Below are 15,970 nucleotides of genomic sequence, written 5' to 3' on the forward strand. Positions count from 1 at the left end.
CGCAAAGAGGGGGGGGGGGGGGGCTCTCTGGCTTGTGGGACAGGCTGTATGATCACAGAGCAGGGCAAGAAAACCAAGCACAGCAGCAGTCAGGGCCACAGTACAAAGGTAACTGTCAGTATTTCACAGCTGTCCAGGAATACAGGGGTGTGTCCTGGAATACATGTATATGTGCACTTATTTTCTACTAAATAACATTAGTACCTTGTTATTAGTAGTAACAGTCCCTCCCCCACCTCAGCATCTTGGTTCAAGGGCGAATCTGAGCCATTTCAGTGTCTGCTGCTCCTTGCCATGGGGATGCTGAACAGGTCAGTCATCGGCACAGGTGTTGCACCAGCTGCTCAAACTGCTCCCGATGCTGGTAGATGTAAAGCTGGGTGTCCCAGAGAGCATTCACCAGCACGGTGTCATTCACCTCATCCAACATCACCTCCGTGTGCAGCTGAGGGTTCAGCCTGCATATGGCAAGACAGCATCACCACAAACATCAGCACAGAAGGGCAGCAAGTGTGCCAAGCACAAGACTTGAGGTAAAGTGGCTCCTGCCATCCTAGGCATTCACTTCCCCTTGTCTATATGGCTGGCAGAGCAGAGGACTTCCCCCTCCTTCAAGGCACAACCATCCTCAAGGCTGAGACTCAGTTTCAGCAGCTGCACCACCTGAAGCACAAGCCTCAAAACATGCTGTGTGTGGTGGGATAGAGCAGGAGGCACATCCCCTCAGGACCCTGTCAGACAGCATCCTCCCAAGCCCCTGCTAACCTACCCCAGACAAGGCATGCCTAGCGCATCAGCTCAGAGCGAACTGTGGCATCCTCCATGTTACAGTTTGAGGGGGCCAGGATAATTCTGTGGTACCAATGCCCCTAGACAGAGGGCCTCCGGACTGTGAGCAATCCAGGAGGGGTGGGACAGAGAAAGGTCAGTTTTCCCTCCCATTTCCTGCCATACTCTGTAAAAGCTGGGAGAGCTGAAAGCCTGCTCCCTGCCTACTTCCTTCTTCCTTGCTGCTTGACCGCACTTGGAGGTCTTGGTGAGAGGCTCCTGTTTTGTCATCAAATTGCCACATGCTCTGCAGGATCCAAATTCACTGGGTACTGGGAAGAGCAGTAGACCCTCCTCCCGAGTCAGCTGTGCTGCAAGGGACCCTCAGACACTTACAACTGTGATCAGAGATCAGGTTTTGTACATATTTGTATATATTTGTTCCTCATCCTGTGTGTTACTGCCCTTTCCCTGTTCTAGTAAACCTGTTTCAGTTTTAATTCCCAACCTTTAGGTCTCTCTTCCTTGTTCCTCTTTTGTCTTCCTTTGGGAAGGTGGAGGGGGGTAACAGAGAGCAGTTTTATGCTCTGTTTTTTGGTACAGCTAAACCAAAATGCTCTGATAAGCCACTGAGGCATGAGGAGAAGGGGCAGGGGGACAAGTGCAGGTAGAAATGCCTCTGGAGGGGACACGATTTGGGATGATGAATGCCATAGGCAGGTCCGAAGTGAGAGGGCTAAAAATAGGTCTGTGCTGAGAGCAGAAAGGAAGCTCCTACCGGAAATATGGGACATCCGTCATCTCGCACCAGGCCCTGGCACGATCCACAGCTGGGCCATCTGCGTCAGTGCACTGCGGGAGAACCAGGCCACTGTTAGAGCCTGACTGTCACACTGCCCTCCCCCTGCCCAGAAGAGGCTCCCCTGGCACTAAGTTGAACTTGCACAAGCCACGGAGAGGGGAAAACCAGGAGCAAGTGCATCCTGGATGGCAAACGTTCAGCACCAAGAGTGGGGTTGCTTTTTGTTTGTGTTTTGGTTTTTAACGTAAGAACAGTGCTCCTGGATCCTTGGGACACAAGGAATTACACCCTGCAGATCCTCCACAATAGCACTGAATGGATTCTTTTCAAGGAAGCCCCAGTATGATCTGAAATACAGACTCCTTGAGATTTCATCTCTATCCATTTCTCTCCAAACCCAGTACTAGAAGAGCCTATGACTACTGTAGGCCTTCTGGGCTATCCTGGGACAGTTTCCCTGAGAACCCTGAAATAAAAGACAGGGGTAGCAGAGGGACCTCTCCAGGTATTTTCTGGATTTAGGAAGCTGAGAGGAGATAAAGAGACAGAATTAAGATGACAGACAAAACTTCAGTTCTGATCTTTCTGGCTTTCATTCATTTGGAGTGTTTTCATAAACACTTAAGTGAGCTTCTTCCTGAAGCATCCAAGAATACACAACTACTACACACTCCTAACCACAGCTCTGAACTACTGCTTTCTGTTAGTGACACTCCCACTTCTCTGGCATTTGCTAACTTCCCCCAATGGGGAATCACAAAAGAAAAATTAATTCCTGTTTTCTGAGGCGTGATTTTTTTGGTCCAGGTGTTACTCAGATGATAATCAGTGCTTGCTGGAAAGATACTGAGTTTCATGAACTCACACCTGCAGATGTTCCTAGAGGCCACTGACCACCAATCTGTCCTCAGCTCTCCCACACCTTAGCTCCTTACAGCTGCAGAAACTGTACCTCCCTTGGCACGTGAAACCCTGAACAGGCAGACAGGGCTTTAGACCCGCAATTCTTAGGTCACCCAACTAACTCCATTCAGTTCCAATTTTCTTCCAAAAGGAAGAAGCTGAAGACTGGAAACCTTTGCCCCCTCCCTGCAAGCAGCCCCCTCCCAGTACTCACACAATCCACCACCATCTTGCCAAGCTCCCTGGCCCCAAAGACGGTCTTCGCCAGCTCCCAAGGGTTGGAAGGGCGGAAAACATCCACGGAGCTCACCGGGACCTGCGGAGGCTTCCCCGTCCCCAGGGAGACCACCAACCCCAATTTTCTTACTTTGTCCTTCTGACCCTGCAGACAAACAAAAGATCTGTTTGCAAGGACCAACAGTTATGGTGGAGGATGCCTTTCTTGGCAGTCTTGGGAAAGCTCTGAAAACCAAGGCAAAAGGTTCAATGGCTTTTTCTCTCCCTGTCACTCCCCTTCATTATTTCCTGGTGAGAAAAGTATAATCCATGTGACTTCAACAGTTGCACTGTTCCATCCCTTACACCCCTGGTTGCACCCAAACCCATGGGATCACCCCAAAGATGAGTCCTAGAACTACATGACTGTGAAACAGTCCAACTCTTTCAGGCATTTTGGCAACACACCTCCCCTTTCAGCTACAGGGAACAGTGGCTGCCAGTAGTTAGTCATCATTCTTGAGGAACTTGCCACACGACAGAAAGCACTCAGCCTTCAGCCTTACAGAATGCCCCACCATTGTCTCCTTCATTTATTTATTTATTTTGGGGCAGAAAAGGGCTCTGCACAGCTGCATACAGCACCACACAACCATAAACTGAATCATCCTTGCTGAATGTAGCAAGGCCAGGCTGGAGGGGCTGCCTTCTCACCAGCTTGTCAAAGAGGTATTTCTTTCACCTCTGAGCCACCACCCCCAACAGGTATCCCCCTCCACATCCTCTACCCTAGGGTGCTGCCCAGATAACTTGTTTATCCACTAGAGAGACATCCATTCCCAAACCCTCTTCCCCTTCAAGGGAGGCTCAGCAGAGCCAATAAAGCCCCAGTGAGCACTCAGGATTTCCCTCACCTTCTTGATCAGTGTCTTGTTGTACTCGTGGATCTCTGCCATGGCATCAAGGGTTGGGTTGTTGGCCAGCAGCCCACCATCCAGAAAGCGTCCTATCGGCCGGAAATAAGTGGGAGCCGCCCCGCTGCAGCGGGCAGCGCGCCACACCAGCTGCTCTGGAGGGAGGGAAAGCACACGGCCTCCTGCAGCAACCTTCCCGTGTGCAAGAAGGACCTCACCTTCACCAACACAAAGCAGGAGGGCTCACAACCCCAGAAGAACCTGCCCCAGATAGTTGTGCCTCTTTCTCCCAGGAGCACGGCTTCTGTTTGGATGTGCAGGACTGTTTTCAGAGGCTTTAAAGGATGTTCTCACCGCTTTCTACGTATCCTCGTTCAAACTCACTGTCTGACAGCTTCATTGCTATTTCGATGGTGAACCAGTTATGTTTGCTAGACAAATAACCTAGCAAGCTGGAGACGGCTGCATGCTTCAGTTACACAGCTTTTCTGGGTTAATTTGCTCCTAAGAGCCCAGGAAAAGGTACTGATTGTACATGGAAGTCCTCTAGCAAACCTCATGAACCTTGCTAGCCAGCCCCTGTTCCTTGTACAAGAGAAGTCAAGGGTGGAGGAGAGAGGAGAAAATGGAACCACCACTAGGACCAAGCTGCAAGTCAGGATCAGGGATGAGCCACAGCTGGGACACCCCAATTTTCAGAGAAATGGGAGGAAGAATAGGAAATCTTCTGTCTCTGAGGGATGACCCCTCCCCTGCAACCAGCTGGGCTACTGTGTGCCAGCATTTACCTTCTGGCTGAGTGAGTGGTTTGAAAGATGCAGTTGTCTTGTATACAGTGGAGGTTTTTGTCTCTGGTACGGAGTAATTTCGGAAAAGGTGGAGCTCAGCTGGCTGCCGGTCGCACAACGTCCCTGTCACCATAACCCTGGGGGAGACGACATGACGGAGTAAGAGTAAAATGGAAAAAAACCCCATACTTATGGCTTCAGTAGTCTGCACATCACATTTATCCAGATCTGCTCTAAGGAGAGGCTGAGCATCTCTGCTGAGAAGGGTCTACAGCACACTCAGGAGAGAATCAACCAGCGCAGCCCCAGGCAAGACTTACTTGGGCTTTTGGACATCTGTCATTTTGGTGTTTTCCCCAAATTCCTTCTTCAAGAACTCATCCAGGGGCTCCGACTCGTAGGGCCGAGACCCCCGGAACACCATGTCCTTCATGCGGAAGTACAGGCAGCGCATGTAGTCCATGGACTTCCCTGAGATGGGCAACAGCGTTGGCAGGAGCAGGGGGCAGGAGGAAGGGCAGGCAGAACAAATAGCACATCAGAGCTGGCACTTTCCAGGACCAGCAGGAGATGGGAGGTGTCACTCCCGATCCCATCCCCTTCCCAGGCTGTCATCTGCTCAGACCTCAGCACCGTGACTGGGAAGGATTAAACAGGAAGGGCAAGCTCACAGAGTAGTTTTCCGCTACCAGAAAGTGCCAATTACCTTGTTGGGAAACCCCCATGGAAAAAGCAGGAAGAACAGAACATTGCACTCTGCCATCACACGCTTCCCAAAACCCAAGAAGCTGCTCAAGGCCAGCTGACATGAGAATCAAGCACAAAGCCAGGTCCAGGCTTTCCTTCATTGACAAACATCCCTTCCCTCCCACAACAGGGACAACAAATCTCGGTTTGGACTCAGAGAGGCAGCTCCCACCCTGCATCTGCTCCGCACAGAGGAGCACTCAAGCCCATAGGAGCGAGAAGGGAGGCCCATTATTTGCACTGTCCTCACCATGTACAATAGCCAAGGCCAAGATCCCCCCGGTGCTGGTCCCTGCGATCCAGTCAAAAATCTCACGAGTGGGACGTCCCGCAGCCTTTTCAATTGCCAGGAGGAGCTGGATGAGCACCAGGCCCCGGATGCCCCCTCCATCTAGGCACAGGAGCCGATCATGACTGGAAAGAGACAGACAGATAACTGGGAGCTGTGGGAGAGCTTACAAATCCCAGCATGCCATGTAAGAACGTGGCCCTGGGGGTGGGAAACTACCTTGATATAAAGAACGCTACTGCAGACAGTGTAATCAGTGAACAAATTGATCCAGTAGTGCTTCCTCAGATGCAAATAAGACTGGACATGACCAAATAAGTCTCACCAGAGCTGCTGCAACACCACTTGCTCCCTAAGCCATCTCTAACCTCTACACTAGAGACATTAATGAGCCAACACAACATCCAAGTCCCTTACTACACGGGAATTACACGTTGTCTCATAAGTAAGAATCAGACAGTTCCTGCTAGCAGCACTCTGGGTGCCAAGCCTCCCTCTGTTTCATGCAGGGCGAGGTGCAGGCACTGCCAAGGCCTGCAGGGCCAAGGCAGGGTACAGCCTGGCAAAGCATCTGGGTGATCATCAGGGCAGCATGGGGAGGTGGGGAAAATCAGAAAGCCAAAACAGTATTTGGTGCCCAGCAGCAGAGGGAAGGGACAGAGCAGAGGTTTCACCTGCTAGTTCGGACTTCACTGCAGCTCCAGGTGATGGTCAGTTATGGGAACAGAGATTTATGGTAACAGGGCGCAGGGGGATCTCTGGCAAAAACTGCAATGTCAATGGACACTAACTAATGTCAGCTCTGAGGATGCCACACCCACGGGTGTGTGTGGGGAGAATCCACAAAAACACCTTTCACCTTCAAGTTGCATGGAAGCAGGGACTTACTTTCTTCTGCCTTCACCGAGTGAGTCCACAACATCTGGTGCCTTCAAGAACTGTCCAAGTGTTGCAGAAACATACAAAAGGTCCTTGTACTCTAGAGGGCCATGGACATGCAAAAGGAAAAAAAATAATTAAGAGACCACTTTGCTACCTGAACCATGCCTCTGATACATATCTCAGAGATACTAGTCAACCAAATTAAACCTTCCATTAGTCTTCCTGTTTTTCTCTCTGCCCTCCAGAAAGACTGGTCATGGAACCCAAACCTCCCACTCCTGCAGTAAATCATTTCCACCACAAACACACATAGAATGTTTGAGTGGGAACTCCCTTCCCAGTTGAAAAAAGCTCCCAGCAGGCAACACAAGCCATCTTACCCACAGCCACCAGGTATCCCCCCAGATTAAACTCCAAACCAAAGAGGAGAAACCCATCCTTCAGGCAGCTGGAGGTGCACTGGCAAAGACGAAGGAATTATAGAAGCAGATGATGAGCACAGTAGGTGAGAGAGAAGGCAGAGCCTAAGCAGCCTGCCCACTATGCCGTCTACTGCAAGCCATAAGATAAAACCTAAATCTACTCCCATGAGGTAACCTAGGCAGGAGAGCTTTGGGGACAGGGTGGCTTGTCATTACCCCTCAGCTGATGTACACCCAGGCCACCCTGGTTGTGGGGCACCAATCCAGCCTAGGTGAGAAGCCAGCCTGTGGAACCAAAAGAAGAAAAAACAGGGGGAAAGAAGTTAAATAGTCCTGCCAGCACCCAGGCCAGAAGTTGGCTGTGGATGACAATGAATGTGGTGAGGAGTTCCTTCAAGGGCCACAGTCCATGACGAAAAAGGGCCTTGTTCTGTCATTGCATCAGAGCTGAAACTGGGACAGTCATCTTCACAAGACCATGGTAAAAAGAAAGGCCTGTTGTCACCAGCAGTGAGATCTGTGGTGACACAGGTGCAGTCCAGAGCCTGGGGGAGGGCTGTCCTCTAGCCCCACAGGAGGGCCTTTGCAAAGGAAACCACCAACCTGAGAGGGGAAATGGACCACAAGCAGCTATCAATGCTTGCGTGCCTCTGACACAAGGGTCAGAGCCTCCCTCCAACCCAACTCACCCACTGCCTACTCCATAAGCCCTCACACTTCCTCTGCCCAAGCTCTGGAGTTCCCCAGAGGAGGAAAGCCCAGCATCTGGAACAGACTCGTGGGCTTATTCACACAGCTTGGGCAATACAGAGCACAGGCTACAACACAATCACATGCCCTAAGGTAGGCTTTCCCTGTGCGTAATGTAAACCCTGCGATCCGATTTGCTCAGCCTTGGGATTCAATCTTTCCCCTCTCCCAGCTGCTGGCCTTCAGGATTTTCTAATTTCCTTGTGCCCAGCATGACACTGGGAGGTTCTCAAGGCAGACCAGAAAGAACCTCCCCTACTGTATATGACCCAGAGGATAAAGAACATGCAGTGAACTAAGTCCTACACCTCTTCCAGAGGGCTGAGGGAACAGTCTGTCCTTTCCTTTTTAAAGAGCTGCACTATGTCAGGTCTATAAAACAGAAGTTAAGAGTACCAGAGTTTGGAGCACACACATGGGAAAAGCAGAGAAAAGAGGAAGGAAGCTGCAACAGCTGAATGAGGACAGTCACCAGAAACTGAGAGCAAGGAGACAGTCCCCAGAGCAAGGTCCAACTGAAGAAGAGATCTGAGACAGCACTGTGAAGCAGGAACGGAGAAAAGCGAGGGAGGGCCAGGGAAGGCTTTACCTAAGCTGTTGAAGCTGCTCCGTGAGGAAGGTTGGCCTTCCAAAAGGGAGGAGGCGGCAGATGGTGCCAGGCTTTGGGAGTCAGGGTTGGGTGGGTGGCAGCGCTCGGTCCCTACAGTTTGCAGCAGTTCTAAGAGCACTTTCCGGTTCGCACCTTAGGTGACGAAAGGGGAGTCACAGGTCTGAGAGAGAATCAGTGCACACACACACTGGGGTAGGGAGCTTCGCCAAATTCACAGCTGCCCTGACCCTCACGAAACCTCTGGGATGGCCTGGGGAAGAGGAAAGCACATCCCAGGTACTTCTCCCCGAACACCAGGCAGCAGGACTCGGCCACAGCAGGGGTACCCAACGCTGTGCAGGCTGAAGGGGTGTGTGCTACACATTTCTTGCCACTGGAAACTGCCTGTGCCTGCTTAGACCTGGGTGGCTCGGCAGCCCTGATCCATCCCCTCGTGAGCCTGCAATGCCCAATACCATGGCTGGGAAGAGGGGGAGCACATGCTTCTCTGTATCACAAGAGAGAAATTCATGAAGGGCTATTAATAGCAAATCTACACTGCTAGCTCAGGAAGCCCTGTGAGCGGCTAGAAGCTGGGAAAGCACGTTGGAGAAGCATCACCCACACTTGGCACTTTCTCACCTCTCCCCAAGACACTGTTCTGGCCACCACGAGGAGATATGATGCTGCATTCACCCTGTAAGGCTGCTGACATGCTCCCTCACCTTTGCTGCTCCTGGCTGCCAAAAGCCCCGGTGTCTCCCCAAAATCATTTGGGATCTCGACATCTCCTCCGAACACAACAATTGCTTTGATCATATCCAGGTCATCATGCTATGGGGCAAGAAAAAGCTCAGTCAAGACTCATGCTCCCCTTGGCTCCCTCCAGTTCAAGAGGGACAGGGATCTACTTAAGAGTCCAATGGAGGGCTAAGAGGATGATTAAGGGACTGGAACACCTGCCTTATGAGGAGGGGCTGAGACCTGGGGCTTTTCAGTCTAGAGAGGAGAAGACTGAGAGAGAATCTAATCTATGTCTATAAGTGCACAAGGGCTGGGTGTCAAGATGGCAGGGACAACCTCTTTTCACTTGTGCCCTGTGATATAGGATGAGGGGCAATGGATTCAAACTCGAGCACAGGAAGTTCCACCTCAACATGAGGAAGAACTTATTTACTGTGAGGGTTACAGAGCACTGGAACAGGCTCCCCAGAGCGCTTGCAGAGAGTCCAATGGAGGGCTAGGAGGATGATTAAGGGACTGGAACACCTGCCTTATGAGGAGGGGCTGAGACCTGGGGCTTTTCAGTCTAGAGAGGAGAAGACTGAGAGAGAATCTAATCTATGTCTATAAGTGCACAAGGGCTGGGTGTCAAGATGGCAGGGACAACCTCTTTTCACTTGTGCCCTGTGATATAGGATGAGGGGCAATGGATTCAAACTCGAGCACAGGAAGTTCCACCTCAACATGAGGAAGAACTTATTTACTGTGAGGGTTACAGAGCACTGGAACAGGCTCCCCAGAGCGCTTGCAGAGTCTACTTCTCTGCAGACTTTCAAGACCTGTCTGGATGCCTTTCTGAGTGATCTGCCCTAGTTTTTGGTCCTGCTGTGGCAGGGAGGTTGGACTCAAACATCTTCACAGGTCCCTTCCAACCCCTGACATTCTGTGATTCCGTGATTGGCTACATTATCTCTCATTCCCTCCCTTCTCTTTTCATTAGCCAAAGCACCCACAAGGGACCAACCCACGAAAGGCAACAGCTAGAACTCCTAAAGAGTCTGTCCCTGCCTCAACCCTTCAAGAAAACCCTCTCTCCCCTTCCCAGCAGCCTCTGCAGAAGACCCACCTTCATGGCCAGGTGCAGGGGCGTGTTGCCATCCTGACCTCTGGCGTTGGTGCAGGCCCCGTGTGTCAGCAGGACCATGGCGCAGTCGAAGCGCCCTCTCTGGACCGCGATGTGCAGGGCCATGTCAGCCGTCCGGCTGGTCGAGTTCACCTCGGAGCCGTATTCCAGCAGCAGCCGCGTCATCTGTGCCCACGCGCCAGGGCGAGGAGGGAGAAAGCGACCAACCGTGAGGACAACTGCCCGAGAGCTCAAACAAGCCAGGCCTCACGGCAAGCAGAGCAGGGGAAGAGGCAGGACCCTTAGCCTGGACATGCTGGCTGGCAGATGCCAACTGCATTGCTCCAAGCGCCAGAGATGGAGCTTCTCTAACTAATTGATGGTTTCACAATCTGGCTGGAGATTCTGGATGGTTTGGGACTGACATGCAAGTGTAGAAACTGGCTTAGAGCAACAGAGGAAAAAACAGATCCTATTCAGGCCAGAATCCTTGCAGAGTCAGGGGAAAAAGTTTGCTTTATGATCTTTTCTTTATAAAAAGCCAAGCAGATGTATGTCTTCTTGGAAACTCCACAGGACACTTCTGAGAGGGATGTGAGACTGTAGGAGGGAAAACAGTCCTATGATAGGAGTGTCCCCTGCTTGCAATAAGCATCATTCAGGTGCTCTGCAATGGCATATCACACCACTGATCTGCTCATCTCTGGCAGAAGATGGACCATAGGCACAAACCACCACCCTGGGCCTATCTAACACTCACCCTGCAGCTTTCAAGACATCAGCCTGCTTCCTTCTGTGTAACTACCAGTAATGAGAAGAGAGCTCCCCCCAGGGGTAACAGTGACACTGCTGCCCCAATGGAAGGGGAAAAGGGACAAGCCAGCAATGCCACAACCAAGGACGATATACTAGAGATGAGTCCCCCAGTTGGTTTAATTGCGAGACTCCACTGCTCCAGCCCCCCGTGACAAACAGCACCAATCAGGACAGGGCAGAGAGGATCCCACACTGGGCAGGTGGCTGGGCTCTGACACTCCCAGGGCTCCACACATGCGCTCAGGGAAGGGACAGGTCAGCCGGAATAACTGGGTGCTGTGTGGCAGCACAGGACCTCACCACGGATAGATTCCATTTACCTCTGCCTTCTTTGCCCAATGCAGCGGAGTGGCATCATAGCGCGGGTCCCTGGAGAGAACCTGGCTGGCATCCACCTCGAGGATGGCCTGGGCACACCTGGCAAAGACAACAAGACAGAGTGAGGGGTGGTTGCCCTCTCAACTCAGGACCTCCACACACACCAGCAGCTGCCTCCTGCCTTTCAGGGAATCCCTCAGCAGCAGCAGGCTCCCTGCCAACTCCTGCAGTTTTCTTTTTTCTGCTTTTAGAAAGGAAGGGTGCAACAGGAAGCATGCAAGCAGCACACAGTTCCGAGGAAGAGGAAGATTCCCTTCCCAATTCCAAACCATGGAGCAACAGCTGGGTGCTTCACCAATGCAGGAATATAGCATTTCTGGAAACTCTTAAGATCCAAGAAGAAACTCTTCTCTCATTCCTCTCTCCTCATGGAAACATGGAGATAAAACTGAAATAGTTCAATAGTAGCTGAAATTAGGAATCTGTGTACTTCCCTGCGAGTGAAAAACCACACCTGTTGTCAAGAGACAGTCTCTAGTGCCCAGAAAGTGTGGGTAGGTAGACGTATGAAGCAAATGTATGCTCTCCACTCTGAAACCACACCAGATAAGCCACATACAAGAGATTGAGCCCCACTGCAAACTAAGGGAGCTAAGCAAACTTTTGGCTTGTGAATGTGTCTAATGTTGGAAAGTACTTTTCAAAATGCTGAAAAATTAGCTAGCAGCAGCTAGTGTTGACTTGAAAGCCGTATTTCTAGAGCTTGGACACTCTACAAAGATTAAGTATTATAAAACACATGCAAAGAGAATCAAATCTATCCAGGGAGTAAACATCGTGTGTCTTTTGATTCAGTTCCAGTGTGTTATTAAGAGTCAAGAGTACCTTCAGCCCACAGGAGACACAAATAAGCAGGCTCTGGAATGAGAGCTTATTAGGATCAGAGCACTCAAAGACAGAAGTACAGCAATTAGCAATACTATTTAAGCATCAGTAAATCATCTTCTCACAGCTCATTGTGAACAAAAGTATTTCACAAACTTCTATTCTTTTTATATCTGTGTCTTTCTCCTGATACCTGAAACTAAATAATATCTATGAATTCAGGGAAAATCTTTTTTTAAAGTGATTTTTCTTTTTCACACCAACACTTCTCTGTCCTTTTGCCAACACAGGGAAGCAGAGGACAGCAGAGGACAGCACAGGACATCTTCCCACTGAGCACTGCGCTGAAAAGGGCCCTGTTTTGGCAGTCCAGGCAGTTCCTTACCCCTTCTGCGAGAACTTCAGTGCTGTGTGGATGGGGTAGCCCAGCGTGCCCACAGCGCTGCAACTGGCCCGGCATTTCAGCAGGGACCGAACCATGTCCTCCTTGCCCAGCTTACAAGCAAGGTGCAGAGCTGTCAGCCCTTCATGGTTCAGGTGGTCCAAGCCAGAAGTTGGGGTTCTGCCCAGCAGCTGGAAAGAGAAGACAGTAGATAAACAAATAGACTTGGAAGAGCATCGTCTCTCCTCCTGAGCTCCAAGTACAGACTCTGGAGCGCTGGGTTCCTCACAACGCTACAGCCTGTCCTCTCCAGCCCTGCTTCCAACACAGTAGCTATGGAAGTGCTCTTCATTTTCTCTCCCCAAAAGGGATTATTGCTGCTCTCTGTGTCCTCTCCTTCTGGCCTAGGTGCTTCTGAGACACCCCTCAGCCTAAAACAGCTTGTACCACCTTGAATGACACTGCCTGGCAGGCTCCCACTATCTTCCACTGAATAAGCCAAGCTCAGCCCAACCAAATGAGAGCACCAACTGAAACCAATAGTTTCCTCTCCTGCTGTGGCCCCACCAGTCACCATGTTCAGCCAGCAGACAGGAGCTTGGCCTCCTCTGCAACTCCACCACTGCTTTCAGATACAAACAGGATTCTGTTGAAGATACACACATGAGGATGCGTTTGAAGGAATTTTCCTTTCTCCTCGTAAATTTGCATCCTGTTGTTACCTGCTGACTGATTTGTTAAAGAAAAATAACCCACTGCCATACTGGGGAAACACCGCAGGCCCTGATGCACACAAGAGAAGGGGGGGATTTAGAGTTTCTTTCCTCTGATTTAGCAAGGAATCAAGAGAGGAAAGAAAAACAGGAAACAGACCAGACCTGGAAATATTTCTCTAGCAACAATCCAAGTTGCTGCCATCAGGGAAATAAAGGAAGAAGGTATCTTTTGAATACCCTGCTCCACAGCATGGCAAGCCCAGATCATCATCCCTCCCCCATCAAGCATTGTGAAACCCCAGCAGAGTCTGGCAGGCAGAGGGAGAGCTGTCACAACACCTATTGGGCAAACCTGGGGGGTTGCAGTCCTAGGGCAGAGCCAGTCTCCTGCTGGGTGATGGAAAGATGACAGACCTGAGAAACCCACATGGAAGGTCACCCACGCCCTTACGAACCCTGTTACTCTGCCCAGCACTTCTCAGGAATCAGGAACGCCTCTGGCTTCAGACTGTCTCTGATTGCTGTCCCCTGTGCAAGGCCACTCAGTTCAAACAACAGTCCTGCAGCTCAGGAGAGCCCAGGGTGGCTCCAAACTGTCCTGCAGTCTGTGGGCAACACATGCTCCCCCATGGGAGCGCAGAACAATCTGCCCAGAACCAAATATCCTGCTTGTAGGAGACTGAGGAGAGACAGCCAAGGGCCTAAGGAAAGGCAGGATGAAAGCCTCATACAAAGAGCAATGAAAGATACTTTCTGAGGAAACTTGCTTAATATCATTGTTCCCTTGCAGGCTGCAATCTGGAGCCTACTTACGGGAAACAGCACCAGTACAGGAGGAAGAGAGAGACTGAAATCAGCCTCAAGCATTAACTCCCTGTGCTGCAGCAGAGACAACAGACTCTCTGCTCCCCCGTCTGCACCTATTTTCCCATTTCCGGCCTCACAGGGACGACCCATCCTATTCCCACTGCCCTCCAGCTTTGAAATCGCTCCCACCTCGATGACCTGGGGGCCGTTCCCTCGCACCGCGTAGTGGAACACGGTGTCCCCGTTCCTGTCGGTGATGTCCACCCGGGCCTGGCACTCCAGCAACTCCAGCAGGCACTCCACGTCCCCCCTGCGGCACGCCAGGTGCAGCGGGGTGCAGCCATCCTCGCTGTCCGTGCTGTTCACGCAGCTGCAAGAGAGGATGAGCCAGCCTGAGGCCCAAGGAGGGCTGCAGAGACCAGGACGTGCAGCTGCCCTGGGAGCTGACACCAAGGCACCTTCCACCTCTGCGACGGGCCCAGCCAGTGAGAACCACAAGGTTCATGGAAGTCCAGCGTCTTGCCAGGGAGAGGAGCCCAGGGAAGGGCCAACCAAGCAGCCCTGCCATGGGCCCTCTCCCTGACTCTTGGCTCCTTCCTCTGCCCCCCATTTGGGAGTAGCTCCTCCTGGCCAAGGGAAGGCAGGAGAGGGGTTACAGTCAGCAACCTGGCAGAGGGGCTGCCGTAAGTCCTGTAGTCCCCTAACTCCTCACTGGTCATCTCTATCCTCAGTGAACCTTCCCACAGAAAGAGAGCAAGGGCTTTATGGTCAAAAACTGTTGAAAGACAGCCCTACTGTACCTTCTCCTTCGTGGTTTACAAAGTTAGCCACAACTCCCCCCCAAATGCAGTTCCACAAGGGTGGTAAGAACCTAACTAGAGCCTCTAGCAAAACACTTCAGTTATTTGGCTCAAGCACCAGAACACCCACAGCAGCATGTTGAAAGCCCACCAATAAGCTCAGGCAGCGACCATCAGACCCCCTTTGCTACCACACCTGTCGCTCAGGCAGGACACACCAAGGCCAGCACTTTCAAACTTCACCTCTGCAGTAACCACGGTTCCTCAGAGAAGCAGTGCCTGTTGCTCTGGTTCATCAAGCCAGGAGACCCTCATCTGGCCTGGCCTGCCCTCCTGAGCTTGTTCCCAGCACCAGGCCCAGCAGAGACCCCCCCTGCCTCTTGCCTCAGGACGTGGTTGTGCCGGAAGGTCTCACGACGGCCGATCTCCACCGCGAAGTGCGCCGAGGACCAGCCGGGGTGGCTGCGGATGCAGTCGGTGAGCTGCTGCAGATCCTCCAGGGACAGGGGCTGGGCTGAGCTCTCGTAGAAGGGGCGTAGGTGCCTGGCGTACCGCTCAAACCACACCAGGGCATCTGCCTCGTTGTCAAGCTGGAAGAGCCTGGAGGAAAGGCACAGAGAAATAACCTCCAGCCCACGTATCTGAGAGAAGCTGCTCTTCTCCAGACGCTGCAGACTCTCCCCACTCCCCCTCATTTGTTAGCACGTTTTTTCCCAAGGGAAGAAGAGATCCTGCTTCATTAGCAGAGAACATCTCCTCTTCCTGAGGAACGTGAAGATTTAAGCATCCTGTGCTCCAGATGCTGAAGCAGCAACAGGTATGAGTGGAAGTGCATGTACCTGTGGACATTCTGACCAGAGTACCTAGTTCAAAGCTGCCTGTTTCGAGAGTTTGGACTCTGTCCTGCCTTGTTCTCACAAGCTGTTCTGATGACACCAGCACACACAAGGGCCTCCCACGCCTCATGAGCCCACCTCCTGATCCAACACACCACCCCAAACCCACGAAGGGCCCACCGAGGGCCCAAAATTGGAGATTTGGGGCATTTTAGATTCATGCTTGACTAGTGACTTCTAAACGTCTGTCACTTACCGGAAGGCGACGTGTGGGCTCTGGGGATTCACCAGCAGGCAATCCCAGGAGCGGGTGGGACTGTTCTTATACAGGGCCACCCTGCCTTCCTCCCTCAGGCACGTCTGAGCGGAATACTCTGCAGTCAGCACCTCCTTCACCCGGTAAGGGTTTGTGAACATTTGGGTGACGCTGTTGAAGGTGTTCACCAGCCGGCCAAGGAACTGCATCTTGCTGGAGCCTCGGGCGGCTTCTCCCC

The 15,970-nt window shown here is 51.8% G+C and overlaps 1 protein-coding gene across 1 annotated transcript; it reads right to left on the minus strand.

Moving 5' to 3' along the window:
* Positions 1-316: 316 nt before the first annotated feature.
* Positions 317-15,941, minus strand: PLA2G6 (phospholipase A2, group VI (cytosolic, calcium-independent)). The gene is made up of 16 exons (XM_010003378.1): positions 15,733-15,941; positions 15,025-15,240; positions 14,030-14,210; positions 12,321-12,508; positions 11,053-11,149; positions 9,920-10,102; positions 8,796-8,904; positions 8,071-8,223; positions 6,316-6,406; positions 5,389-5,552; positions 4,712-4,862; positions 4,392-4,528; positions 3,604-3,758; positions 2,688-2,855; positions 1,547-1,620; positions 317-458 (listed from the first exon to the last, which is right to left on the minus strand). Exons 1-16 carry the CDS (start codon positions 15,939-15,941, stop codon positions 317-319), a joined length of 2,418 nt encoding a protein of 805 aa, XP_010001680.1.
* Between the last annotated feature and the right edge of the window lie 29 nt (positions 15,942-15,970).

Source organism: Chaetura pelagica, unplaced genomic scaffold, assembly GCF_000747805.2.
Source record: "Chaetura pelagica isolate M959 unplaced genomic scaffold, ChaPel_1.0 scaffold530, whole genome shotgun sequence".
Taxonomy (NCBI): domain Eukaryota; kingdom Metazoa; phylum Chordata; class Aves; order Apodiformes; family Apodidae; genus Chaetura; species Chaetura pelagica.